This window comes from Caretta caretta, chromosome 8 (assembly GCF_965140235.1).
Source record: "Caretta caretta isolate rCarCar2 chromosome 8, rCarCar1.hap1, whole genome shotgun sequence".
NCBI classification, from domain to species: Eukaryota; Metazoa; Chordata; order Testudines; family Cheloniidae; genus Caretta; species Caretta caretta.
The window spans coordinates 45,011,647-45,038,430 of NC_134213.1; the positions used below are offsets into that span (position 1 = coordinate 45,011,647).

The 26,784-nt window shown below is 56.3% G+C and overlaps 2 protein-coding genes across 5 annotated transcripts in view; one reads left to right on the forward strand and one right to left on the reverse strand.

Annotated features, from left to right (window-relative positions):
• HMGCS2 (3-hydroxy-3-methylglutaryl-CoA synthase 2) overlaps nucleotides 1–12,461 on the forward strand; it is a 26,738-nt gene extending 14,277 nt beyond the window's left edge. Inside the window, exons 6-11 of one of the 3 annotated variants that reach the window (XM_048860626.2) lie at nucleotides 2,062–2,157; nucleotides 4,375–4,545; nucleotides 6,485–6,591; nucleotides 7,422–7,547; nucleotides 8,717–8,840; nucleotides 11,744–12,461. In XM_048860626.2, the coding sequence (XP_048716583.1) occupies nucleotides 2,062–2,157; nucleotides 4,375–4,545; nucleotides 6,485–6,591; nucleotides 7,422–7,547; nucleotides 8,717–8,823 (607 nt within the window). In that variant the 3' untranslated portion in view covers nucleotides 8,824–8,840; nucleotides 11,744–12,461. The remainder of the gene's footprint in view (nucleotides 1–2,061; nucleotides 2,158–4,374; nucleotides 4,546–6,484; nucleotides 6,592–7,421; nucleotides 7,548–8,716; nucleotides 8,841–11,743) is intronic. The other 2 variants (XM_048860627.2, XM_048860628.2) reach the window with 2 other exon arrangements.
• On the reverse strand, nucleotides 12,389–26,755 carry PHGDH (phosphoglycerate dehydrogenase). Of its 2 annotated transcripts, none has more exons than XM_048860630.2 (12): nucleotides 26,509–26,755; nucleotides 25,533–25,684; nucleotides 24,261–24,326; nucleotides 23,049–23,103; nucleotides 22,858–22,956; nucleotides 21,784–21,916; nucleotides 20,903–21,051; nucleotides 19,834–19,986; nucleotides 19,274–19,406; nucleotides 17,708–17,835; nucleotides 16,941–17,169; nucleotides 12,389–15,151 (listed from the first exon to the last, which is right to left on the reverse strand). In XM_048860630.2, the coding sequence occupies exons 1-12, from the start codon at nucleotides 26,644–26,646 to the stop codon at nucleotides 15,114–15,116; spliced, it is 1,473 nt and encodes a 490-aa protein (XP_048716587.1). In that variant the 5' UTR covers nucleotides 26,647–26,755; the 3' UTR covers nucleotides 12,389–15,113. The 2 variants fall into 2 exon arrangements, with proteins under 2 accessions (XP_048716587.1, XP_048716586.1); XM_048860629.2 differs by lacking the exon at nucleotides 12,389–15,151 and adding an exon at nucleotides 15,723–16,066 and having other exon boundaries at nucleotides 26,509–26,754.
• Between the last annotated feature and the right edge of the window lie 29 nt (nucleotides 26,756–26,784).

Here is a 26,784-nt window from a genome sequence, read left to right on the forward strand (position 1 = left end):
AAGAGTTCCAGTCTAAGTGTGAGACAAAGGACAAGAGGTGGATACAGTCGGGGAGCAGAAGGAAACAGTGAGACAATGCTGGTCAGTGTGATGAGCAGGGGTCTCAGCACACTGACTGCCTAGCTGCGTCAGGTGTTTTGCAGGCATCGTGGCAAATTGGCTATCCTGGCTGGATTGGGGCTAATGATTCTTTGGGAGAATCGTTTTTCTCTTGAGAGATGAGGATTGTTATCGAAGAGCTACAGATTGTCGTTTGCCAAGGAAGCATTGGTAGCAACTCGGTAATGAAGCCTGAGCGGAGCTGTGCACTGAAAGCAGGGATTCAACCACTTTGTTATGTATGAAAATACAGCAGCTCCTCCCATCCCTGGAGTGGCTGCTCTCTGAGAGCAGAATGAACTTTCAGAGAATTTACAAGGCAATCTATTAGTTTAGGAATCGCATTTCTTAAAGGAGGTATTTTTAATTTTATACCAGACTTTTTTTTGCCCCTAATAATCTCAGTAACAGAATAACACTGACTCTTCAAACTTCCCATGGAGTTAAAACGCCCTGGAATCTTGTGCACAGGCTCCAGCTTATAGACTTTAAGGCCAGGAGGGACCATGGTGATCATTTAGTCTGACCTCCTGCACATGGCAGGCCACAGAACCTTGCCCACCCACTCCTGTAACAGATCCCTAACCTCTGGCTGAGTTACTGAAGTCCTCAAATCATGGTTTAAAGACTTCAGGTTACAGGGAATCCACCATTTACACTAGTTTAAACCTGCAAGAGACCCATGCCCCATGCTGCAGAGGAAGGTAAATAATTGGATTCATGATAATTTCCCCCCCATCATTCTTCATAACTGAAGGTTTCTCCTTCTGCAGAGGCTGAAGGTAGGGTGACCAGGTAGCACGTGTGAAAAATCAGGACCGGGGGCAGGAAATAGGAAACTATATGGGACAAAGCCCCAAATATCGGAACTGTCCCTATAAAATTGGGATATCTGGCCACCCTAGCTGAAGGTTAGTGGTCTACTAGAGAAGTCCATGAACTACCCTTTTTCAAAATGGCTGCTATCTCCTATTGTCCTCAGTAGGACGGAAATGCCTCCGCACACCCGGGGGGAGTGCCATCTTCCCTGAGTGCTGCTGCAGTTTCAGTCCTATGGAGGACAATGGGAGATGGGAGCCATTTTGAAATGGGGCAAATTCTTTGTGACAATCTTTCCGTTATGAAAAATAGGGGCAAAACATGGCCATCAGTCGAAATAGCTTTTCAAAAACTGCCCATTGCATCAGCTCTACTCAACAGAAAGGTCAGATTTCGGGGGCAGGAACTAGGGCGTTTGTGTGTTTGTGCAGGGTGTGTGTATGTGCAGCTGAGACCATCCCAATCCCACGTAAGGGATGCCAAAAATGGGGGAAAAAACAACAATCAGGCTTTTAAAGAGACAAGGTGGGGGAGGTAATATCTTTTGGAAGCTGGTCCAATAAAAGATATGACTTCAACCACCTTGTCTCTCTGATATCCCGGGACCGACACAGCTACAAGGACACTATATGCCTTTTAAAATCAGTTTAATCTTATCTGAGTCAATAAACATGAAAAAGCCTCAATCATACTTGTGTGATCTCACAGTTAAGGGCAATTGCATCTGTATTCCCCTTCCATGGTCCAGCCAGGGCACTCACTCTCAGGCTTCTTGCTCCCCAGCCGTCACCTCTCTGGGGCAGAGACACGTGTTTCTCTCCCTCCTGTCTTTTCTGGCTGCATCATTCCCTGCCTACACTGTGAATCCCCCAGCAAGTCAGGTGGCCTAAACACACCTGGTTTGTTTTTCTCCTCAAAGGCTCTGATCAGTGTAATTGTTCACAGCTGAGTTACCACCTAGCTCTTTCTAAGCAAGAACATTTATTCTTAAGATAAAAGTGTTACAGAGAAAACACTGCAAACAATAAAGGAACCTATGCTCAAGCTAATAAGCTCACCAGAGATCACCCCCTGTCTCTAGCAAGGGCTCTAGCAGGCAAACAGTCATTCAAGCCCCTCCAAGTGGCTTTTCTGTGGTTATAGGTCCATAACCACCTTGGCTGAGAGCAAGCCCACCAGTGAATCTGTGAGTCCCTCTTTTATCCAGCTGGGACCTCTCATCTTGTCCTCCTATAACAGGTGAGCTGCAGACAATAGGTTACTCCTGAGGGCACAGTTAAGAGAAAGGCCAGAGATGAGAAGTTGCCTCCCCCCACAAGTATTTCCTGGGAAACCTACTCAACTAAAAGTTCAGCCTTGTCTGGCCCTGTCAAGTTTCCTTCCCCACTCTGAACTCTAGGGTACAGATGTGGGGACCTGCATGAAAGACCCCCTAAGCTTATTCTTACCAGCTTAGGTTAAAAACTTCCTCAAGGTACAAACTTTGCCTTGCCCTTGAACCCTATGCTGCCACCACCAAGCGTGTTAAACAAAGAACAGGGAAAGAGCCCACTTGGAGACGTCTTTCCCCAACATATCCCCCCAAACCCTTTACCCCCTTTCCTGGGGAAGGCTTGATTAAAAATCCTCACCAATTTGCATAGGTGAACACAGACCCAAACCCTTGAAATGAACAATGAAAAAGCAATCAGGTTCTTAAAAGAAGAATTTTAATTAAAGAAAAAGTAAAAGAATCACCTCTGTAAAATCAGGATGGTAAATACCTTACAGCGTAATCAGATTCAAAACATAGAGAATCCCTGTAGGCAAAACCTTAAGTTACAAAAAGACACAAAAACAGGAATATACATTCCATCCAACACAGCTTATTTTACCAGCCATTAAACAAAAGGAAATCTAACACATTTCTAGCTGGATTACTTACTAATTTAACTGGAGTTGTAAGGCTTCATTCCTGATCTGTTCCTGGCAAAAGCATCACACAGACAGATCCTTTGTCCGTCCGTCCGTCTCCCCCGATTTGAAAGTATCTTGTCCCCTCATTGGTCATTTTGGGTCAGGTGCCAGTGAGGTTACCTTAGCTTCTTAACCCTTTACAGGTGAAGGGGTTTTGCCTCTGGCCAGGAGGGATTTTATAGCACTGTATACAGAAAGGTGGTTACCCTTCCCTTTATATTTATGACAGGCCCATTGTTTCAAAGAGTCCCTTGAAGATCAGAACACTGCCAGGGTTTGCATTCGTCCCGGCTCCCTACTAGAGACATTCCAGACAACCCCCCAGGAATACATGAACATTTTCATTTTTAATACAGTGAACTCCTAAAATGCTTCAACCTGATTCAGTCAAGGTTGGTGAGGATACACAGGTAATTGCCACATCTGTCACCTACGGTTCTCGTGTTGTCAGCATGGGGCAGAGTTCAGCTTTTTGCTGCCGCAGAGAGATTTAGTTCCGCTGTTAAAAATAACACATTCAAGTACACCCTGTGTCCAAGAGTTCACTGTCTGGGGAGAGGCCAAGACGGGGCAAAGTTCAGGCTGTTTGGGTGCCTAGCTGCATTTCCAGACTGTAACGTGTGTGGATTTGTTTGACTTTACCCTACCTTCTGAATTTCCTGAGTTTGGGAGAACGCCACCATCCCACTTGTATTTCACCCCAAGTAACAGGTCTGCACTCCCAGCCTTGATGGAATTGTTTGCTGTCTGGGAGCTGTACTACTGCTATGGCAGGTGAGATTTCCCACAGAGGCCATGACCACGTGGGGCACAGAGGTGTCCCTAAAGGGCACGTGGGCTTTTGCTGCAGGTCAGATTTCCATGGGGGGATGGTAGCTGTTTGGTGAATGACAGTTCTGTGTCGGGGGTATTGAGGTTTCTCTAATGCCAGCTGCAGGCGTCTCCCCAGATAATGCTGAGTGCTCCTTGCTGCTCTGCATCCCTACTGAGTGACTGGCATGAGGCTGAACACAGCAGGTCCGTGTCTGCACTGGCAGCAAAGGCATGATGAGTATCATGTCACCCAGCTCGATTGCTAAAAATGGAAACACAAAGCGGGTGTGGGAGCAGCAGCTGTTCGAGGGGCTCAAGACTTTCTAGCCGGGCTCCGGGGAGTTTGAGATTTCCCTAGCTGGTGCCATGGCCCATCAGGCAGGTGAGATTCTCTTCCAGGGGCAGCGACTGTCCAGGAAGGGGAGCAATTCCCCAGTAGGGACTGTGCAAATTCAAGCAGGGTGCAATGTGAGTAGACAGGGCTGCAGGACTACAGGCTGGCGGCACTTCAGTAGCCGATATTTGCAGAGCTGCCAGCCATCGACCCTTGCTGTTATCCACACAGTCCGCTGTGGGGAGACGGATAGCCAGAGGGGATTCGTGCTGGGCAGCTGGTGCATTTTCTCAGTGCAGTTGGTCCCCTTGGCTGCTGAACCCACGAGTGAACCTCCTCCTCCCTCTTCCCAGGGGGGTGAAGCTGGAAGACACCTACTCCGACAAGGATGTGGAGAAGGCCTTTCAGAAAGCTAGCTTGGAAATGTTCAGCCAGAAAACCAAGCCCTCGCTGCTCCTCTCCTCTCGCAATGGCAACATGTACACCCCGTCTATGTATGGCTGCCTCGCCTCCCTCCTCGCACAGTGAGTGCCAGCTCTAAGCCTCCCTTTCTGCCGAGCCCTGCCCCACCCCTGCGTCCCCAGGCCTTGGGACTCCCACAGCCCGGCAGAGAACAAGCCAAAGGGTTGGGCACAAAGCCGACTTTCAGTTGGGGTCTGAGCCTGCAGCCTTTGTGCTGAGCAGCAGTTACTCCTCGTCCAAAGGGTCTTTCTCAGCTACTGAGCCGCAATGCAGGGAAGACTGAAAGAAGAGCTGTGATTTTTCCAGGTCTCTGCCTGGGGTTACGTTTTTTTAAAAACTGGAGCAAAAATGACTCAGCCATTTGAGTACCAAAGCTGTGTGTGTGTGTGTATGTTGGAGTGGTTGGGCATGTGTGTGCACACAAGCAAGAGTACGTGTGCACATGTGGATGTATGTGTGTGTGTGAGCAGGCATTTGTGCGGTGTGTGCGGATGCGGGCGTGTATGTGTGTGTGCGTGAGCATGTGTGTGTGCATGCGTGCAAGCAGGCAGGCGTGCGAGCATGTGCGTGTTTGAGAGCAGCGGGGTATGTGTGCTCAGTCGTTCATGTGCGTGCATGTGAGTGGGCAGATGCTTGAGTGCATGCATGTGTGTGAGAATGGGTATGTGTGTACACATGAGCAGGTGGGGGGGGGGCGCAGTTTGCCATTATAAAATATTTGTTCTTGCAACCTTCTCCTGACTTGCAGTTACTCCCCATCAGGAGAGCTCGGCCCGAGAAGGGGGCACATTGCAGGGTTGCACAGTGACCTTTTCTCTGCCATGACCTGTCTGTGGGTTTTTCCCTTTCAGTGCTTCACTCTGCAACTTTAAAGGTCTTTTTATTTCATTCCTTGCATAGAGTTGCCTGGAACTGCATGCCCAGCTCTGTGCACCTGTCAGGGGAGGGAGACCACGCCCCAGAGACACCCTCCTTGGGTGGGCTTCATGGAGCTAGATGGGTGGCTCCATCTGCTTGCTCCCTGCCCCCCTCAGAGAGCAGAGGCTTTCTCTCCCAGCAGCGAGGGCAGCCACAGGAATTTCAATTAAATCCAAGTTATCGGTGCCGTTTAACCAGACCCAGTGTGTGTCAGAGGCAGAGGGGAAAGAAAAGACTCAGCCCCTCTGAGGGTGGGGTAGACCCTGCTCCTGCAGGTTGGCAATCGTGCACTTCAAGGATGATGGTGCTAACTGTGCTTTACAGAGCCTGCCTGCACCTGGCCCTTAGCGCACTCTCTCCCCCACAGCTCCTAGTTCTGCCCAAGACACAGCAGCGTCCCCTGCTCTCCCTGTTCTCATGCACACTAATGCTCCCCGCAGTGCTGCTCGTCTAGCCTCTGGTTTTTATATCACGCCCATCACCAGGGTATCTTGGCTCCTCATGCATGCTCTCCCAGCTGCTGTCTTGAGGCATGTCTGAACCTGATCCTTCTAGGCCCCACTTCAGGGAGCCTGCTGGTATGGAAAGCCTGGAGACAGTTTCTCCCTGCAGTAACTGCAGATCTGGTTTCCTGGTGGCTCAGACGCAGGTGACGCTCCTTTACCTCACTCGTCATCACCAAATCAGCCCACAGCGGTGCCCACTTGCAACTCCAAAACCTGCTTCTGCTCCTCGCCTGGATCCCACAGTCCTTAACGCCAGTGACAGGAGCAGGAGGCAAAACTCTTCTGCCCTTCTCTGCCCGCTTCCTGGGGTTACCTGCTGTCATGCAGGGGGATCTTTTCTATTTTATGGAGGTACAGCCTAGGTTCAGCCCGGGGGCCGTTTCTGGTTGCCCCCCACTGATTTAAAATAAAATCTCTGATTTCCAGCATGTCCTGGGTCAGAGTAGCTCACCTACAGCCCGCACACTGCCCCCTGGGACGTCAGCTTGCCAGGCTGTGTGGGTAGTGCCCAGGATTTGAGGCATCTGCCCTTTAGCACGGATGTTCTCCACTGACAGCTTGGTTTGAATTGCCACAGATACTCTGCTCAGCAGCTGGCTGGCTCCAGGATCGGGGCCTTCTCCTATGGCTCGGGATTGGCTGCAAGCTTGTTTTCCATGCGTGTCTCGCAGAATGCTGCCCCGGGTGAGTCCCTTCCTATTTCCTCCCCTCGCTTGTCATCGGACGCCTTAGGTGGCAGTGATGGCTGTGGAGGGTCATCCTGCCTGCTCTGGCCTGGGGATGAGGCTTCGGTTCCCAGCCCAGGCCTAAGCCTGGGGAGCTCCTGAGTCCCCAGCCCGGACATGGTTGTAAATATCCTGAGTGCAGGAGCAGATAGTGCAGGGTGGGGGCCGGAGAGTGGGCCTGGACAACCCCCGTGTTGAACGGGTTTTGGGGGGGTTGCCTTCCAGTGGGCGGCAGTAAAGGGGGACCCTGGAACTGCCACAGCAAACCTGATCCAGAATCCAGCCACTCTTGACTGATATAGCGGCCAGCACCCACTGCTCCAGAGGCAGGTGCACAAACCCGGGGGGCAGTTAAGGGGTTGCTTGTCCATGGTGTGGGTGTGGGCAGGCCCCTGAGCAGCTGGCTAAGATTGGAATGTGACCTGACTCACCATGTGACTTCAGAAAGCCCTAGGGAGGGACACTGTCCCAGCTGGGCTTCCACCCTCATCCCGAGCTGGGTGCTGGGATCGGAGCTCAGGCCACCACACAGTGTGGTGAGGTGAGATTCATTAGGGATTCTTTGTCGGCTTCTGAATGGCTTTGCCCACCTGGGGAAGGAGACAGATGGTGTACAGGGCCTGTGGGGACAGCCTTGGTCTGCAGGGGGAATTACCTGGACACCCGTCCCCTGCAGGGGATCTGCGACCTGATGGGGCAGTGTTCATTGGTTATGGATCCCTTGGGTACTCTCGGCTTCCCTAGCCCTGATTTGCTCGCTCTCTCACCAGGAGACTCTCTCTTTGCCAGGTTCCCCCCTGGACAAGCTGCTCTCCAGCCTCTCTGACCTGCAGACTCGCCTGGATGCCCGGAAGCAGGTCCCCCCAGAGGAGTTTGCAGAGATCATGAAGCAGAGAGAGGAAACCCATCACCTGGGTGAGGAAGCACAGTCAGAGGGCCCAGCTGCAGCCAGCACTCTGGTGCTGACACCTCAGTGGGGCTGGACTGCCTAATGTTGGGCCTCTAAATCCTCAGGAAGGGGCCTGATTTTCAGTCATGCTGAGCACCTCCAGCTCCTCTCAAAGGGTGGGTGGGAGTGGAGGAGGGTGCAGGTTCGGGCCTGCGACCCCTGCCCATGGCGACTATTACTGGGAAGCCCCTGCTGCTGCTTGGGGGGGCTGAATCCGAGTGGAATCTGCGTGATGGCCATCCAGGAAACATCAGTGCATATCAGTGAACTCCGGCAGCTGCAAGTTACTGGCAGACAATACACATGGAACCGCACATGGTCCCCTCTAGGGACATGCCTGAAAACCCTTGGGGTAACAGAAAAAGGGCAGGTGTCTCTTCACCCTTCTAAGGGCAGGCTGGCCTTAGATTCAGTGTCCCAGGCACGATGGAGAAATTCCTACTGACATCCTAATCCTGCAATAGACACTGGCCCCCTTGCTAAACCACCATGAACAGCTGGACACACACATCCCTTCGTTAATTACCTGGCAATGCTCCCTTACCACTGGCCCTCCTTCTTCTTTTGATTCTGTACAAACTAAGTCCAGGGAAACAAGGTCTCTTCTGCCCTAAGTACCCTTCTTCCCTGCTGGGGAAGCATGGGACCCCCCTCTCTCCCGCAACCTCTGAGTGGAGGTGCAGGCCAAGGCTTTGGAGGATCATTTGAGGCCCTCACCTGCCAGGAGCCTTACTGAGCTCAGATGTGCTGCGTCCATCATCTAGTGTCTGTGCTGGAGAGCTGGCTGGCTGGAGCTTTCTGGAGCCAGTCTGGCCAGAGCGCCTTCCGGCTCCCAAGTAGTGTATTTGCAGGCAGCGGGGGCCAGTAGCTGGAGCCCAGGACTGGAAGTCAGGAGACCTGGCAGCTGTTCCCAGTTGTAGCATTCATATCATCTCATCCCTGCCAGGGCTGCCCAGCCAGAACTGCGCTGGGAGCCTGCAGGGAGATCCAGACCTCAGGGTCACGCCTCCAGCAGCTGCCCCTCTCCCCGTGGCAATGCTGCCAGGTTGTTTACAACCCCAGCACCAGGGGATCCTGCCCCACAGTTGCAGCACCCTGGAGCAGCCACGCTTCAATCCCGTTCCTCTCTCTGCAGTAAGCCACACTCCCCAGGGCTCTAAGGACGACCTGTTCCCTGGCACCTGGTACCTGGAGCGAGTTGATGACAAACACCGCCGGCAGTATGCCAGGAGGCCACTCTAGGGGGGACAGGCTGCCAGGTGGGTCTGAATCCTCCTTGGGGGCCTGGTGATTGCAAGACAAACAAAGGCAGATGGGGAGTTGGGCGACTGGGGTGGAGGAACAGGGAATCAAGGCAGTACTTGGAGGAACTTCCTTTCTGAGTCCATTTCTCCTGGGGCATGGGAAGAACAGGGACTCTGGAGATTTCCACAAGGCAAGGATGATTCCAGTGGGAACAGAGAAGGTCTGGGACCATCCAGCAGCTGGGTGCTCATCAGAACATTAGGAATGGCCAGACCCCTGGTCCAGCTAGCCCAATCTCCTGTCTTGGACAGTGGCCAGAGCCAGTTGCTTCAGAGGAAGGTGTAAGAACCTCACAACAGGCAGAGGTCATGTAATCTCCCCACCATACTGGGTCTCATCCTGGTCTCCAGCAGTTGGAGATTGGCTTACGCCCTGAGGCAGGAGGTTTGGTGTCCCATCCCAAATGTTTGTCATTGCTGATCATATGTCTGGATTCCCCTGATAGACAGATAAAGGTCTAGTCCCTCTTTGAGTTCTGTGAAATCCTTGGCAAGATGCAAAAAGGGACTGGCTGGTGGTCAATCTGGGCTCTTCTAGTTCTTCTTCCTCGTTTCACATGTTCCTTGCATGTGTGGGTAGACACTTCAGTGCACTAACACCTCTCAGTCTTCACCTGCTCTTTGAGGGCAGCTCCACCTGCTGCCTTACTCAGTGCTAGTGACCCAGCAGCTGCTGCCAGCATAGAGCTTGAGTTTCTCACTCCTTACCCAGCAACATGCAACACTGTCCTAAATCTGGGCAGGGTTTAGCAGGGGGAAAATGCCCTTGGAGAGAGGAGCTCACAGAGGGGAGCTGAGTGAAATTGGGAATTTCCATCTTGACATTTCAACCTTTTGTTTGGTCCTGAAATGGGACAAAAGGTTGGAATTTCCCATTGAACAGCAAGGTCTAAATCAGGAGTGGGCAAACTATGGCCCGTGGGCCACATCTGACCCATCAGGACTTTGGATCTGGCTTGCGGGATTGCCACCCCTGTGGCGCTGCGGGGCTAAGGCAGGCTCCCTGCCTGCCCTGGCCCAGCTTCCAGAAGCGGCCGGCACCATGTCCCTGCGGCCCCTGGGGGAGAGGGGCAGAGGGCTGCACGCTGCCCTCTCCTGCAGGCACCACCCCCTGAAGCCCCCATTGGCCGGGAACGGGGAACCGCAGCCAATGGGAGCTTCGGGGGAGGTACCCGCAGGTGAGGGCAGCGTGCAGAGTCCTCTGCCCCCGCCCTCCTCCTGCGGGGTCTGCAGGGACGTGGTGCCGGCCGCTATTGGGAGTGGCATGGGGCCAGGGCAGGCAGGCTGCATGCTGCTGCCATCCCAGAGCCACTCAAGGTAAGGTAAGCTGCGCTGGGCCGGAGCCCGCAGCTCAAACCCCTCCTGCACCCTGCACTCCAACCCCCTGCCTTGAGCCCCCGCCGCACCCTGCACACCTCTTGCACTCCAACCCCATGTCCTGAGCCTCCTGCAGCACCCTGCACCCCTCTTGCACCTCAACCCCCTGCCCTGAGCCCCCTGCCACACCCCTCCTGCGCCGAGCCCCCTGCCACACCCCACACCCCTCCTGCACCCCAACCCCCTGCCCTGAGCCCCTAAGCCCCCTCCCACACTCTGCACCGCCTTGCCCTGAGCCCCTTCCTGCACACTGCACCCCCTCCCACATCTCACACTCCCTCCTGCACCCCACCCCCTGCCCCAGCCCTACATTCATGGCCTTGCATGCAATTTCCCCATCCAGATGTGGCCCTCGGGCCAAAAAGTTTGCCCACCCTGGTCTAAACATTGCGTTTCAGCGTTATTGAATAAAGCAAAACTTTTCAATGTTCCTCACATCAAAATGCTTCTATTTGGAGTCATTTCAACATTAAACTGTATTTCCTTACAGTGGCACATTGCCTTGTGGGGGTCACCTGTCCTCACTGGGGGCCAGGCTCCCTGGTCAGATTACATCTCCCATAACAGCATGTGATTCCCATGAGCCACCACATAGCTTGGTCAATGTGAAATTCATGCCTTATGGGAGATGTAGTGCTCCAGGGGCCCAGCCCATGGGAGAGAAAGGGGCCAGAACTACCACTCCCATAAGGCAACGTGCCACGACATGTAAATACAGCTTTATGTTTTATTGAACTGCTACAGAATTAAACATTTTGGGTCAGTTCAAAACTGAAATATTCTGATTTGGTTCGAACCAACCTGAAATGAAATATTTTGCTTAGATTTTCACAAGGGAAAACTGAAAAGTTTCCAGAACTGTATTTTCCATTGGAAAATCATGCAGACAAATTCCCAACCAGCTCTAGGAGGATGGTAGGACTCAGTGCCAGGACTCAACAGAACTGCTCAGAGGGAGAGGCTTAGCAGCTAGGTGGGGCTGACAGACCCTGGGGGAGGGGCTTAGCAGTTGGGTGGGGCTGACGGCCCCTGGGGGTGGGGCTTAGCTGGCACTTTGGGGCAGCAGGACTCTGGTTCTCTGGTCCCTCTACCCGCATATGCTGCATGCCTGTTTGCACTTGGAGCTGGGGGGGCGATTCCCAGCTGGAAGAGACATGTCTGTGCTAGCTCTCCTGGAGCAAGTGTGCTACAAACAAACTGTCGCTGTGCACTGTGAGCTGTGGGAGGGGCTAACGCCTTCCCCAAAGGGGGGAGCAAACTGTCAAGTGTCCAGAACATGGGCCGGCTCTTGTCTGTTGAAGTGGCTGGGGTTGGACGGGTTCTGAAGGAGGAAAGAGCGCCCCCCCACCCCCACCCCAGGCTGCAGTTACTGGGCTGGTGTCCTAGGTGGGGAGCTGGGGTCTGTACCAAGGCTGTGAGCTACCATCAGGGGTGGGAGAGAGACAGCAAATTAATCCACTCTTATTGCTCTGTCCCTGTAGACCTGCCCAGCCTCGTCAGAGCAGATCCCAAGGCAATGGCCAAACCACCAACACAGAGCTCACAGGCTCCCACCGCACCAACTGCAAACACCCTGGCTCCATTATCGCAAACGGAAAGACTGGTTGCTTTTCCCAGGGACTGCGTACCTGGCTGAAGGGCCCCATAGAGCTAATGCAGCCCTGCGTGCCTGGCTGAGAGCTTCACACCATTCGACCATGTCAGTGCCCGGTTTAGGATGTTCTCTGATGCCAGGCGCTCATTCTGTCCCTCCCGTTTGGCACCCCTTTGCTGGAGGAGTACATTTCTGCAGTGGCAGGGTGATAACCTGGGTGTGTGCGGATCGCCCCCCCGCCCTTTAGCCAGCTCCAATAGACTCAATGGGAGCAAACCACAGGGTGCTATTGAAAAGAAATAAATTCCATAAGCCTTCAGAGCAATGCTGATCTAGGCTGAACAGAGCCAGAGCCTGTCCGCAGGTTTTGTTTGAAATTCTCCTCTAGGGTGGCTTAAAATTCAATAGATTTTTTTGTTCTCTTCCTTTCTTCAGAGCTTTCCCCTAGCGGCCCTTAGCTCCTCCCTCCAGGGGTGGTGCTAGCTTTCCTTTGGCTGAACTGGCCTACGAAGAATGGCTCAGACGATGTCACTTGGCGTAGTGCTGTACTACTTTGTATTCCATATGCTTTTATATTGCATACAGAAATAAAGCCATTATCAATAGCGGAGGCAAACACAGCGACATCACACTGAAGGGAAACCAAAAGCCACAGTTAAATGAGAGGCCCTCATCTGTGTGTGTGTGTGTGGGGGGGTGACAGCGTTACTGCCACCAGGTGGTGCAATGATCTGGTCGTGCTGGTGAGGCTGTTCTTCAGACAGTGCTGTGGAGTCTCAGGTTGTGTGTGTGAGCCCCTAAAGGGGAGGCAACAGGCTGGACCAGTGGGCTGCACAGCTCTTTGCTAGACAATAGGAGGCTGGGAATCAGAACTCCTGACTTCTATTCCTGGCTCTGGAAGGAGATGGGGGCGGCTAAGTGCTGTGTTTAACTATTCTTTGCATTTATATGGTGTCCATTCATTATTGCATCCTCCAGCATTTTGTGATGCTGGCTGTGCAGGAGTCAGTCTTATTGTAGACGTCATAGTCCAGCACACAGATTTGGCACATTCCATCTGAGAGACAGTATGGCTAAGTGAAGGATTCTGGGATCTGCCATATTTGAGATCTGGATTTCCCAGGCTTGCAAAATGGGTATGGAGGAGAATGTTCCTGCCCTGCCACTTCAGCAAGCACTAGGAGATCTTGCTCTGTAATAAGGGCTAGGCTGTGCAGTGCAGACAACTAATTCCAGTCACTGGAAGAGCTGTGATTAGAACTCAGTCTTCTCCAGGCTCGCAACCTTGCCCACCTTTCCCTTAGCCAAAGAATACTTCGATGGTGGAAAAATAATTCTGCGCTTGTCTGTGCAACGGCTTGGTAATGATGCAGGAGGCTGCCTGGAGCTTGGGAGCCAGCTCAGTGCACTTAGAATGCCCAGGAGACTAAGAGCAAGTGTCTAGCAAGTTCTACTGAGCACGTGCAAATGGTAAATTTCTGCAGCCTCTAACTCGATCACAGCTGTCCATGAGGATACGAAGCAGCACCTCTGAGCGCATGACTTGCCCCTGGCCAAATTGTCACGCTCCTGCGCCAAGGATGGTGATAATCAAATGGGTTTAAAACTTATACATATATTAAGAGGAAATGAGAAGATTTTTAAACCTAATTCTGAAAGGATGACCTAATTTTTTCTCAAAAAAATAACCAGTGGCAGTGACCAGTTGGGGAAACTTCAGCCTGAGGGGTTAGTTTGATGACATTCTAAACAAATGAAAACAAGAGGTATAATGGAAAGCGTTACACAGCTTAATCTCTAGGGCAAGGGTGGGCAAACTTTTTGGCCCGAGGGCCAGATTAGGCAATACAAATTGTATGGTGGGCCATGAATACTCACAAAATTGGGGTTGGGGTGCAGGAGGGGGTGCGGGCTCTGGGGTGGATTTGGGGTGCAGGAGGGTGATTTGGGCTGGAATCGAGGATAGTGGAGAGCGGGAGGAGGATCAGGACTGGGGCAGGGGGTTGGGGTGTAGGGAGAGGCTGAGGGGTGCAGGCTCCAAGCGGCGCTTACCTCAAGTAGCTCCCGGAGCAGTCCCTTCTCCAGCTCCTACACAGAGGCACGGCCAGGTGGTTCTGCACACTGCCCCATCCGCTGCAGCTCCCATTGGAGCACGTAGGAGCTGGAGTAGGGCCATGCCGTGGCTTCCGAGAGCCGCGTTTTGTGGCCCCCAACCCAGCGTCTCGGCCGGAGTGGGGCCGAGCGGTCCAGCCCCCAGACACAGCGGGGGCTGAGCAGTGTGGGTGCGGCTCGCAGGCTGTATCTGGCCCTCAGGCTGTAGTTTGCCCACCCTTGCTCTAGGGCTTGTGCAGGCTTGCTCCTCCTTGCAGTCTAATACACAAAAAGGTGTACCGCTGCAGAACGCCTCCCCTTTTTAGGGATGGGAGAGGCAGAAACGCTGTCAGGCCTTCTCTATGGAGCCAGAAAACGAGGGCTCAGCCCCTCTTGCAGGTCACCTTATGCATGTGTTCTGCAGTATATGCACTCGCTAGGTTTTCTAATGGTCCGAACTCTCATTTTACAGTAGAATATGCTAAAGTCCAGCAAAGCGTGGACTTGACAGGGAAGAGCTGTGTGACAAATGTGCTATGGAAAGGGCCAGTTGTTTTTGCACCATCTCTCTTTCAGGGAGAGAGAGGAGGTGCCAAGGCCCTCTCAGCATGTTAAAAATGGGCAAAACTTTTTTCCAACTCCCCCCTTCTTAACTTGAATATGGCTGGAGAGATGTAGGTTAGTCTCCTACAATCAAGCATGGCCCTGAGGTCAAGTCTAGAATAGTTCAGCCCCATAACATGAGCATCACAAAAAGCACAAGGACATGCAAATAGGATTCTAATAGAAACAGTTTCTGTAACCTTAACTCTGGCACTTGCACCAGCTCAGCCTGTAGTATAAACAAGCACTTCTAGCCAGCCTCACCTAGACTTCAAGCAGGGCTTGGTTTTTAAATTTCAACCACATCTCCAGCCAAACCACTTTTGAAGAAAACTGGCACAGGAGTTTGACTTACAGAGTGTCTGAACCAAACTCGGCAAGGGCAGGGGTGTTGCGAACGTTGGCATGTCAGTCCAGCAAAGCATCTGTTCCAGTTTGGGACTGGTGGCTGAATCCTTGTCACAGGCTGACTGGTCCCTTTAAGAGTGGGTGGGGGTGGTGTCCAGTGCACCTGTGGCCGATTACCTGCTGTCCAGTTGGTCTTAAGACAAGGCACCTGGGGTCTACAGCAGCAGAAGAGGAAGCTGCAGAGAGCAGAAGGCTGCAGGAACATGTGTGATGTCAGACTCCACCCAAGTAGAGGCCTGCCAAATGCAGGGAAGAACTAGGCTGCAGCTAGAAGGTTGGGAAGCCCCAGCAATGAGTGGTGGTCTGAATTCTACATAAACCAATGAGACTCACAAGGGGAATGTATTAAGGGCTGAGGTCTGGAGTTTATTTAAGGAGCCCTGCAGCGGGTAAACGGATGCAGGGCCGCTCTATAGCGACCAGGAAGGGTCACTTGGGAGGCAGCTGCCCCTTCTACAGTCCCACAAGCAGGGGCTGGGGCCAAGTCTGGAGGTGTTCCTGGCCCCCCTCCTTTGGGTGCATCTAAGCAGCTGGAGAGAGGCTGGATCTGTGCTGCCAGGGCAGGGCTGTAAAGTGCCAGCCTGCACCGTGGGCATGCTGTGGTGCCAGTGTAACAGTGACCTTGCCAGGGGAACAGGAGCGCGCAAAGACATTCTCCCTGCTGCGGGCAAACTCCTGCTTCACCCCCAGCATACCCTGTGACCTCTTCCCCTCCCGCCCTGGGCCGCTGCGGGACACTGAACACAAGACACAAGCACACGCTCTCCTCCCAAATGCTGTATTGACTGTGCTGGGATTTCCTAACTACAACCAATGCTGTGCCTGGCCCCAGCTGAGCTTGCTGGCTGGCACAGTGCTGCCAAAGGAGGGGTTGCATGCTGGTCTTGAACCCGGCCTGGCTTTGTTGGGAGAACAGCTCCCCTGGGAAGCGGCTGCAAGCTCACTGTAAAGGGCTAGAGTGTGAGCTGGAAGGCCTCTGTCACATGCTGCTTCACGTCACCAAGGGCCCCGACTGCTGAAGAGATTCCCAAGATGCTCCACTCTTCTCCCGCCACAGCACAGGAGCTGTGGTAGGACTGGAGCTGTACCCGAGCCATCCCCAGCAGCCCTGCAGATGGGAACAGCACAGAGAGCTCACGCTGTGTGCCTGCTGGGGCAAGGGCACCCAGCAGCAACACAGCCCTTAGCTCTGCCCTGCCGTGACTTAGCACCCCACTGAACATTCCTGCGGGGGCAGGACAAGGCTGAGAGCAGCAGTCCCTTGTGGCTATGGGGCTGGCAGCCCCTGAGCCTTCCCTCATAATCAATGGAAAACTCAGCCCGCCCTCTGGCCAGCATGGCCAAGCAGCCCAGGCTGGTGCAGACAGGTCCTCTGGGACACCAGGCCCATTGTCTGTCAAACCTGTTTCAGGAGTAGGGGATGTTTAATGGCAAAGCAATACCCGGCCCCTGCCTTCCCCATCACTCCCCCACCTCCTGCTGCAGCCGTTGCCTGCCAGAGGCAGGTGGCCTCATTACAGCCGTAGGTTGTCTTCTCACAACCCCTGGCCCTCAGTTCCCATCATGCTCCCCTCCCGCCCCCATTCCCAAACGTCTGCCGGGAACTCCCCTGTAATCCCCCCACTGTACCCTTTCCCCTATATCTTCCTAACAGAGTGCCTTGGATGAGGAGCACAGGGTGGGGTCCAAGAGACCGGGAGCCCATCACTGGTGCAGGTGGATCATGGACCTGTAGCCCCCTACATTCCTGCTTCTCAGGACTGAGGCTTTGTCTGAGCCAGGACTCCCTGCCGGGGCACACTGCTCCCCCTGGTAACTGCCTAAGGCCCTGCAGCCTCTTAACTCAGCCGGGCACAATGCTGGCCCCAGAGAGGCAGCAGCAGTCAGGGTGGGATCTTACCCCTCCCCTTGGTGAGGTGGGACATTCAGGGCCTAACTGTAACTCATGGACTGGGGGTGGCAAAGGCAGGCTCCTTCCTCACCGATCACTGCAGGCAGCGTGCTGGCGTTGGCAGCTTTGGCTCTGTAGAGCAGCAGGTGGCCAGTGAGAGGAACTGGCTGCTTGAAGTTGGCTCCGTTGAGCTCCTGCAGGACGGGGGTGCTGCCTTGGACTGAGCCCACTAGACTGGAGGGGGTCCCCTGTAAGGTGACCTGCAGGAGGCTGTCACCGGTGTACAGTTCCGGCACTGCGTTGCTGTGAGTGGTTGTGACCTGAAGGGGAGAGGGGAGATGACCGCTCAGCAGCCCCATGTCATCGCGGTGGTACTTCCACGCCCCCAGGAGGTACAGCTATCCCCAGGGTACAGCAAAGTGACTTGCCCATGGTCTCCCTGGGAATCTGTGGCAGTGCAGGGAATTGAACCCGGGTCTCTGAAGCCCTAGCCCTGGACCATCCTTTCCCTCTCACCGTCTGAAGGGGCTGCAGGCCAGAGAACACCCAGTTGGTGCTAGCCAGGGGCTGGGGCTTGTCAGGGCCCCCTCTAGGGGTCCTACAGGGGGAGACCATCCAGCAGATGCCAGGTGTCCCTGCCTACATGTAAGGGGTGAGGTGGGAGGGTGCCCCGCTAGTGCAGGGGCAGGGAGTGCCTGCTGGGGGATATGACGAAATAGAGGTGGGCTCTGGTGTTGGCAGACGGGCCAGTGAAGAGTTTGCCCCACACCAGGCAGGCCCAGTGAAGAGACCTAGGGAGGAGACTCCATGTGCACTGACTCCTGGCTGTGTGACTGGGGTCCCAGGCAAGCCGTGTACCTTCAGTCCAGCCTCCTGGACAAGCAGCAGCCCATTCACCAGGTTCACATCCTTCTGTGCTGCTCCTTCTAGCAGGCCGGTAGCCACAGCAGGGCTCAGGTAACTCCCGGCCTTCTGCAAGGGCACTCCTGCAGGTGCGGGGAGCCATGAGGGTTACACAGACACGCTAGCAGAGCCCCAGCCGCAGTAGATCCCCACCCCATGCCAGGCTTCTCTCACCGCTCCCTGCCAGAGGCCACGTTTTAATACAAGGACTCTGCTGTCCCGCTCCCACTCATGTGGCCCAGCCCTGTCTATCGCCATCACCTCCCATCCCATCAGCTCCAGCAGCTGCTCCCCTGGAGAAGTGACAGGAGCAGAGTAACAAATGTAAATGAGCAGCTAGCACCATAGGTCCACCCTCGCTCACTGCCTTCCAGCTTGGGAGCCTCTGCTTCAGAGTTTTGGCCAACCTGGTTTCATAACTCCAGAGCAAGTGGGTGTCTGCCATTTCCCCTGGAGACTATTCCCCAGCTTGGCTTCCCCTTTCCTGCTGCTGTTCCTCCACCGCACTGTGTGAAGCCAGGGCAGGTCCAGCCGCCCCCCACCAAACCCCACTCTGCTCCTTCCTAGAGCTGGTGGACACTCAGAATTTCCATTTTGCAGGAAGTTTTGACATTTCTAAATGTATTTGTGTTCCAAATCTGACTGAAAACAAACGTTTTCAAGATTTCCCGTGACATGTGAATTTCAAACAGGTTTGGGAAGAGTGTCTGGGGAATTTGAAGTGTTTTGTTTGTGCATTATTTCACAACATGACTTCCAAACCTCTTCCAGTTTTATTGGATGGGGTTTTTGATTGTTACGTTTGTACATCATTTCACGATGGGGCTGGAGCAGTAGTGCATGATGTACAAATATAACGATCAAAAACCCCATCCAGTAACGTTCGAAGAGGTTTTGAAGTTAACAAACAAAATTTGGAAATGTTACAAAATGAAAATTTTTCCCCGTGTGAGAACTTGTTGAAAGTGATATTTTAAAAAAATGTTTAATTTAGACAAAAGTGGAATTTTCCCCCACAAAACGAGTTGATGAAAAGTTTCCAGCCCACTCTCCTCTTCTCCCTCAAAGGGGAGACGGGGGGGGAGCAGACAGGATATTGCTGGTTAGTCCCTGGCCTGGGCCCTTAGGGGATGTCTACACTGCATTGTAAAACCGACATTTTGCAGTGAGGACGCAGGTCAAGCCAGAAGGTTTGTGTAGTGCAGTATGGCCAGGTGAGACCTGGCTCCAGCAATTGTAAATGCAGGTTTACAGTGCAGGGTGGACTGGATGCTCAAGCATGGACTTGGAAACGTTAAGCCCAGGACCACAATGCAGTGTAGACATAGCTTCAGCTGCCACATGCCTTGTCCTGCCCCGCCCAGGGCAGCCCTGGCACTGCACAGCACCCCCTCTCTGCGGCACTGCTGTGTCAGCACAAGGGCAGAGACACAGGGCCAGCATGCTGCCCACCCAGCTCTTGGAGAGCACCACCGCTTGAGAGGAGCAACCCAGCTCTGCCACCCAGCCCTGCGAGCTCACCCAGTGTGGAGACCTGCACGCTTCCCTTCACCGGGCTGGCCAATGTCTGCAGCAGCACACCCAGGGCTTTAGCCAGGGCGATCCAGGGCTTAGTCTGAGGTTCCAAGGCACTGCTGAGAGCCTGGCCGTTTACCTGTGGGCAGGGGGAGGAAGAGGAAAGGGGGCTGAATACATAGTGGGCTGATGGGAAGGGAGAAAGCCACTCGCTAGCTCCTGTAAAGCGCTTTTTACCCAGTGATCTGCCAGCACTTTACAGGGGAGGGCAATAGCATTACCCCCACTGTACAGATGGGGAAACTGAGGCACACAGCAGGGCGGTGACTTGCCCAAGGTCAGCCAGCTGGCAGAGCCAGTAATTGAACCCAGTTCTCCTGAGTCCCGGTCCAGTGCTCTAGCAACTAGGCCACACACAATCTGAGTCCTAGAGCAGAGGCAGGACCTGAGGCAGCATGAGATGCTCAGTTAACTGTTGGCAGGGCTGTCTGCTTGCTCAGAGCTCTGCTGAGGCAGCGCCCATCCTCGCCCGCAGCCTGCGTCCCTCCCCGTGCCCCCTCACTCACCACGCCAGCCAGCACCTTCCCCTGGGCCAGGTCCACAAACTGAAGGGCGATTTCTTTGCCACAGCGGCTCTGTGCTTCCCGGGTGCTGGCGCCCAGGTGGGGGCAGCTGATCACGTTGGGATGGTTCACCAGGGTGCGGTCCTGGGGCGGCTCCTGCAGACACAGCCTGTCCCATTAGCCCGAGCCGCCCTCCAGGTGAGTGGCCCTGCCTGAAGGGGCATTGCAGCAAAGCACGGTGGAGACGTGGGCACAGCTCCTGGGCTGCAGGCTGGTTGAGTAGCCTGAGTGGCATTTCAGTCCCAACGGCTGATACAGGTGGGGAGGGTACAGCTGGCGCACAGCAGGGGTGTAGTACCCAGCATAAGGGGGCGTGTCCCGTCCCTATGGCCCGCACAGGGTGGGGGAGACTTCGCTCCCACGCAGAGCACAGAATTAAGGCTCGTTTGGGAATGTTACGGAGTTTCCGATGGGCCATTTCTGAGGGCCTGGCAAGGCTGGGCCCCAGCTCCTCCCCAGAGCCGGGTGCAGATGAGCAGGCGGGCTGCCTCTGCATGGTGGGGGCTGGCTGCCAGGGAAGCGAGTGTCACAGCTGGGTAGGGGGAAGCAGAGTCAGCCCAGGCCTACAGGTCTTGGGCTCAGGGCTACAACAGCAAGGGTGGCTGCGAGGGCTGGAACGTAACGCTCTCCAAGCAGCTAAACCCTGGTGTCAAACCCAACAGCAGGCACAGGGCCCTGAGCCCTGGCGGAGTGGAGCCCATGGCCAGTGAACGAGCCAGGACATGGGGCCAGCGCTCTGCACCCGCTACCCCCAAGGAGCTACAAGACCATTACATGGGCCAGGAGTAACCCACCCTGGGCAGCAGAGTGGGGATGAACAAGGGGCAGGCTCCTTTGCACCTCTCAGGCCTGGCCCAAGGTCATGCATCTGGGACGGACCCTCTGTTTCTGTGCCCACCCCCCTCCTAGGGCAGCAGGCCTTGGCTTGGGGCCAGGGCCCCCATCTGCTGTGGCAGTTCCATGGGGGAATGTGCTCTGGGTCCCGCCTCCGCCCAAGGCCCCATTTACCTACCTCGGTGAAGACGTCGAGGCCGGCTCCCCCACACTGGCCAGACTGCAGCGCCCGGAGCAGCGCCCCCTCATCCACAATGCCCCCTCGAGCACAGTTCACCACCTGCACCCCCCGCCGGCACTTGGCAAAGGTGCTGTCGTTCAGTAACCCTGGGGAGAGATAGCAGGGGGGTAGAGTCTGACAACAAGCTAGCCAGCCTGGCTCTCCTCCCAGCGTGGGCTGCCCTGGACCCACCCGCACCTCCCAGGGAATCCCAGTTAACTGTGTGCAGCTGGTCCCGGCTGGCAGCAGAGCACACACCTACTGGCCTGAGCCCTGGGAGGGACACACCCCAGTCCAGGCCAGAGGGAGTGCTCTAGGGGAGTGTCCCTTAGAGTCCTCTCTTCTGCGATCCCATCCTCCGCCTCAGCATCCCCCTGCCTCCATCTCCCTTCACTGCTGGGGCGTTCTCCTTGGAGGGCCTAGCTGTGAGCCCGCAGTCAGCGTGACAGGACCCCCCCTTCACCCTGCCTGGGCTCCGCTATTGGCAGAAGGAGAATGGGAGCTTGTGCACTGGGCTACCATGGCTCTGCCAACCTGCCACCCTCCTGACTGCTGCCCCTGCCATTCCAGCCCTGCCCCTCGGCATGGCTCTGCCAATGCGCCAGCCCCCTTACTGCTGCCCCCCATCCCTCTGGCACAGCTCTGCCAGCCCGCCGCTCCCATGACCACTGTTATCCAGATCTCCTGCTATGGGGCCCTCATCTTGTCCTGCATGGGGTTGTACCTGACTCTTCCCCTAGGCCTGTTTTCCCCTCCAGCCCCCAAGCCCTGTTAATCCCATGGCCTTCAGAGGGGAGAGGCAGAGGCTGGCGTGGCTGCTCTGGGCCCTGCTCCCCTACCTGTGGTGGAGGGCAGGAGCGGTGTGTGCACTGTGATGAAGTCGCACAGGGGCCAGATCTGCTCCAAGGGTAGCTGCTGCACACCGAAGGCAGCCGAGTCCTCGGGTGTGATGATGGGATCGTACCCTATGGTCTAAGCACAGCCACAGCCACTCGCACAGCCCAAGCTGACCTCCTCAGCTTTGGGTGACAGGCCCCCCAAGCCCTGGGGGAGGGGACCTTGGGCAGTAGGGGGCCCGTCCTGAGGGCTGCCCTGCCTTTTCCGAGGTGCAGCAGGGAAAAAGCCCAGTGGGCAAAAGGCCGGGGGGAGGGGGCTCGGTAGGGTGCCCCCTGGGGGCGGAAGGGGGAATAGCTACCAATGCACAGGGGGCAAGAGGCAGCCCTGACCCGGCGCTCCTTACTGAGCAGACCCAGAGCCCTGTCCCGGCTGGCTGGGCTCTAGTCCAACTTGGGCCATCCTGGCTGGAGGCTGCCTTTGCTGCCTGAAGCGGCGCGCGCCCCGCGTAGTAACTAATGCCCCTTTGCTCTCGCCAGAGAATCCGCACAGCACCCAGGCACAGGGAGCTTCCCCCACAGCGTCAGCACCGTGCTCCCAGCCTTCCCATCGCACACTGCTGGCTAACAGGGCAAGTCTCTGCCTTCCCAGCCGCCAGCCGCCCGCGGCCCCACGGATGCGCTGTGGCGTAGGAGTGCAAGGGGCAGAGTTAAGGGGAGCTTCCCCCATTGCCTTTCCTGGCTGGGCACTGCTCCATAGTCACATCAGTCTGAGGCACAAGAGATGCCCATGTCCCCAGAGAGGCTCCGGGCAGGTACAGACAGAGCAGCCCCCTCCTTAGCGCCCCCCAGGGGCTGCAGCTGCACGGAGAAGCAGATTAACCCTTTCTCCTCCATTCCCCTGGCTGGAGGGAGAATTAATCCCGTCCTCCCCCCACTACCTGTGTGTACTGCGGGAGGAGTATGGGGCACATTAACCCTCGCTCTCCCCCTCCCTGGGCACGACCTGCCCTGCACCTCACCAACCCAACCGAGCCTCTGGGCAGGTTAACCCTTTCCCTTCCCTGCTGCCACCCTTACCTTCATCCCGAAGGCCTGCATCCTGGTGGCCACTTCTCTCCCGATGCGGCCCAGGCCCAGGATGCCCAGGGTTTTCCCATAAAGCTCCATTCCCATGAACTAGAGCAAAGAACGCAGACAGGGCTGTGACTAGAGGCTCCAGGGCAACCCACCCCCCCAGCAGTGCCACGGAGATGGCACCGGACTCTTACTTTCTTACGGTCCCACTTCCCCTCCTTCATCGAGGCGGCTGCTTGGGGGATTTGCCTGAAACACCAACAGCATCGTGGTCAGCAGAGCCTGCAGCCCCTGGCTGAGCCACCCGGCGCAATCCACACTCCATGGGGGCTTCCAGCACCCCAGGGGGCTGTGGGGCCTGGTAGGGGGCGCTTCTTGTGTCTGTGCCCCCAGCATGGGGCATGCCCACTGTGGGGTCAGTGCCCTGCAGAGCATATGAGCCCCAGGGGGAGGTGTGTGGGGGGGAAGAGAGGTGCTTTGTGGGTGTCGACTCACCCCAGGGTCCATGCTCTGCAGGGCTACAGGGCGGTGGCTTTGTTCCTTTCCACCCTTCCCCAGCTGGTGTGTGGGGGTCGCGGGCTGTGGAAGGACCTGGGCACATGGGTGGGTAGTTTGGAGTTGGGGGCCAGTGGCAGTGATTGTGAGCAGGGGACAGCCAGGTGCCAGGGCTCTAGGTAGGGGCTGAATCAATGGTAGGGACTAGGGGGTGCCCTGGGGGCTCTGTGTGGGAGGGATAAGAGCAGTGATGGGGGGGTGGATGCCCTGGGGGCTCTTGGCGGGGGAAGACAGGTGCAGTGATGGGGTGGGTGGGTGCAATGATGAGGAGCAGGTAATGGTGGCTGCATGCCAGCGTGACTGAGGTGGGCAGTGCAGAGGGACTCGAAGCTGCCTTTCAGTGGTGGGGAGGAGCATGCCAGTGGGACACAGGCAGGGTCCCGTGGCTCCCTGCTGGGTGTGGAGCTCAGAGCCACATGGCTGGGGATGGGGAGCCAGTGGCTTCTGGATGTCTGGTGCTCTCTGCAGGGTGGCTGGCAGTGCCGGGGAGTGGGTGGGAGCCGAGTACCCAGGGCCCTATGCTGGGGGCAGTGGGTCCGGAGGCTCCGTGCTGGCAGAGGTGATGGGGAGACAGGGCTTATGGATCAGTGGAGGAGATGGGGAGTCGGTGCTCTGGCTTTGTGCCTGGGGCAGGTCAGAGGGGACGTCCCAGGGCTCCAAGGCAGGGGTGGGGTGGGAGCTGGATGCTGAGGGCAGGGGCCATGGGGAAGAGGCACATGCTGGGGCCGAGCACAGATGAGCCAAGCACAGTGCACTGTGTGGGGGACTTGGGCTGTGTGCTATTCCTGAGATCCCCAAGCAGTGACAGGGGATGACGGGTGACGGTTGTCCTGGGGGGCAGACGTGCTCACCTAGCCAGGCTCAGGATCATCCCGCAGGTGAGCTCCGCTGCGCTCAGGCTGTTCCCGGTGGGCGTGCTGAGGGCAGAGCAGAGCACACTGGGGTTAGCACAGACATCGGGGACAGGGGAGCCCTGGTGGGCCCCATGGGGCAGGCCTGGGAGTGCTCCTTGCAGTCACTTTCCCAGGGCTTGCGGACACTCAGCCTGAATGAGACTTGCCAACATTCCTAGCCATGATGGCTTTGAACTGGCAGCACTGACTATACTGTCACTCCAAGGCAGGGGCCTCCGGGCACAGAACTCAGTGCTTCGCTGGCTCCGTCTGCCGCTGTCACGTCAGCCTGCAACATCTAGTCTCTTCCAGCCATGCTGCCCCCCACTTTCTCCCTCCTGCTGAACAGCTGGGTTGGGTCAATTCTAACCCCCGCCATCCCCATGGTAGCTGTGTTTCCCCAACTGCATCTCGTTTTGTTCCCATGCCCCATTGCATAGGCTCTGCAGTTGGGATCGGTTCTTGGGGGCCTGCCACAACCTACTCACATCGGGGGATCTGCCCTGGGGGACACTGCCCCCTCCCCCAAGCGGCCCATCAGAGCAAGGGAGGGCTGAAGCATGAGTGAATAACCAATCTGTCAGTCTGGTGGCCAACATGAAAAACCCAGAAGAACAAAACATTTTGTTTGACTCAAAAATGAATTCGTCATTTAATATTCAAGAGTTTTTTTAACTTTTGCTTTTTAACCAAGTTCAGCTGGATTTCAGAAGTTGTTTCAAAACAGAACGTCAAAAGGCTCCATTGCAAAAGTCAAAGCGAAACGTTTTCAAAGTTTCACTCCATTTTTGGCTGAATCAATTTGCTGAATTTGGCCCCAAACTGCATTTTCAGCAGAAAACTAAGTACAAAAAAAAAGGTACGTGGCCCTAGGCGGACCACCCAGGAGCACCCTCAGAGCCAGCTGCACTGCTAAACCTCTGGGACCTGACCCAGAGCCCTGTGCCCCCCACGAGACATGCTCAGAGAGAATGGGAATGGAACCGTGCCCCTTTCAACTCCTGTCTAGTCCCTGGAGCCTTTTCTAAGTAATGGCATGGCAGCAGGGGAACCACATGCCCACACATCTGCAGGTATGCACCCTGGATCTGCTCAGATGCTGCCCCCCTCCCATGCACACAAGCGCTGACCTCGGACACACGTGTCCAGAAACTGGACACACGTTGCCAAGGCCAGCACAGCCATTGTGCGGGAAGAAGCAGCTCTGTCCTGGAGTCACACTGCTCTTACTTCATCACCAGGATGCCCTTCCTCGTAGCTGCCTCCACATCCACGTTGTCGACACCAGTGCCGGCCCGACCGATCACCCGCAGCTTCTCAGCGGCCTGGATGATGTCTGCGGTTACTTTGGTCGCCGAGCGGACGATGAGCCCATCGCAGTCCTGAAGGAGTGAGCGCCGGAGCGGATGGGAAGAGGAGGCCAGAGCCCTCCCCCCGCTTCCATAAACCACTGCTCCCCCCACCCCCTAGTGTGGGTCTTAAGGCCAGAAGGGCCCCTAGCCAGCCTGACCCCAGTATAGCAGGCCCCCAGGAGCCACCCCCAGGGGTTCCAGCCCAGAGCCTGGGGTTTAGACAGAGACGCCCCAAGCCGGGTGCAAAGTGTCAGAGACTCTACCCCGTCCCTGGGCGAGGTTCCAGTCTGACTCTGCCCCCTCTCCCAGGGTTTTGCTGCCCCAGGGGCAGAGACCCACACGTCCCAACAGGGGGGAGCCTTGGGTGTCCTGCCTGCAGGAGCCCCGGTTCCTCCTGCCCCGGGTCACACCAAAACCTCTGCTCTGCCCCCAGCTGGCGCCCTGCCTCTCTCCTGGAGCCCCTCTCCCCGCCCATGCCCGCTGAGCGTGCCTAGCCCCCACCCCGGGCACGGGAGCTGGGGGGCCCACTGGCTCTGGGGGGTACTGGCTGGGGCGGTGCGGGAGGGGGGGGCAGGGCTCCCCAGCAGAGGCTGGACCCGACCCCGCACGTGCAGCCCTTGGCTGGACGGTCGCCTCAGCTCCTGCCCCCCCCGGCCCAGGCCTCCAGTCCCCGCGCCACGCAAAACCCACGGCTGTTGCATCAGGCGCGGGGCGGGGAGCGCGGCACGGAGCCCGAGCCAGCCAGGACTCGGGGGCCCTGTGCCGGGCACGGGCCAGCTGGCACCCGGGAGCAGCCCGCGTCCTCTGCCCAGCCTGCACCCCACCGAGCAAGGCAGCTCCCCGGCAGCCCCCACCTGGATCTCCGCCAGCAGCTGCTCCCGGCTGAGGTTGGGCTTGTCCAGCGCCTGGATGCCGCCGGCCTGCAGCAGCTGCTTGCAGCAGGGGTCCAGGCTGTCGCTGAGCAGCACCTTGCTCAGCGTGGCGAAGGCCATGGCGAGCGCAACGGCTGCGACCAGCCAGGGACGGGCGGCTGCACGTTTGGCAATCCGGGAGCTGCGCCTCCAGCTCCGCAGCTCTCCCTAAACCCGGCTAGCCCCGCCCCGGTCTGTCACTCCCCGGCTCCGCAGCAC

Excerpts from the sequence above, each read along its gene's own strand:
- PHGDH (XM_048860629.2), bottom strand. The coding sequence starts at position 26,646 with ATGGCCTTCGCCACGCTGAGCAAGGTGCTGCTCAGCGACAGCCTGGAC. Across the intron at positions 22,957-23,048 it reads GGAAGTGGGACCGTAAGAAA|TTCATGGGAATGGAGCTTTA; the intron begins GTAAGAGTCCGG and ends TCTTTGCTCTAG. Across the intron at positions 17,836-19,273 it reads CGTGCAGGTCTCCACACTGG|GAGTGCCCTTGCAGAAGGCC; the intron begins GTGAGCTCGCAG and ends CCGCACCTGCAG.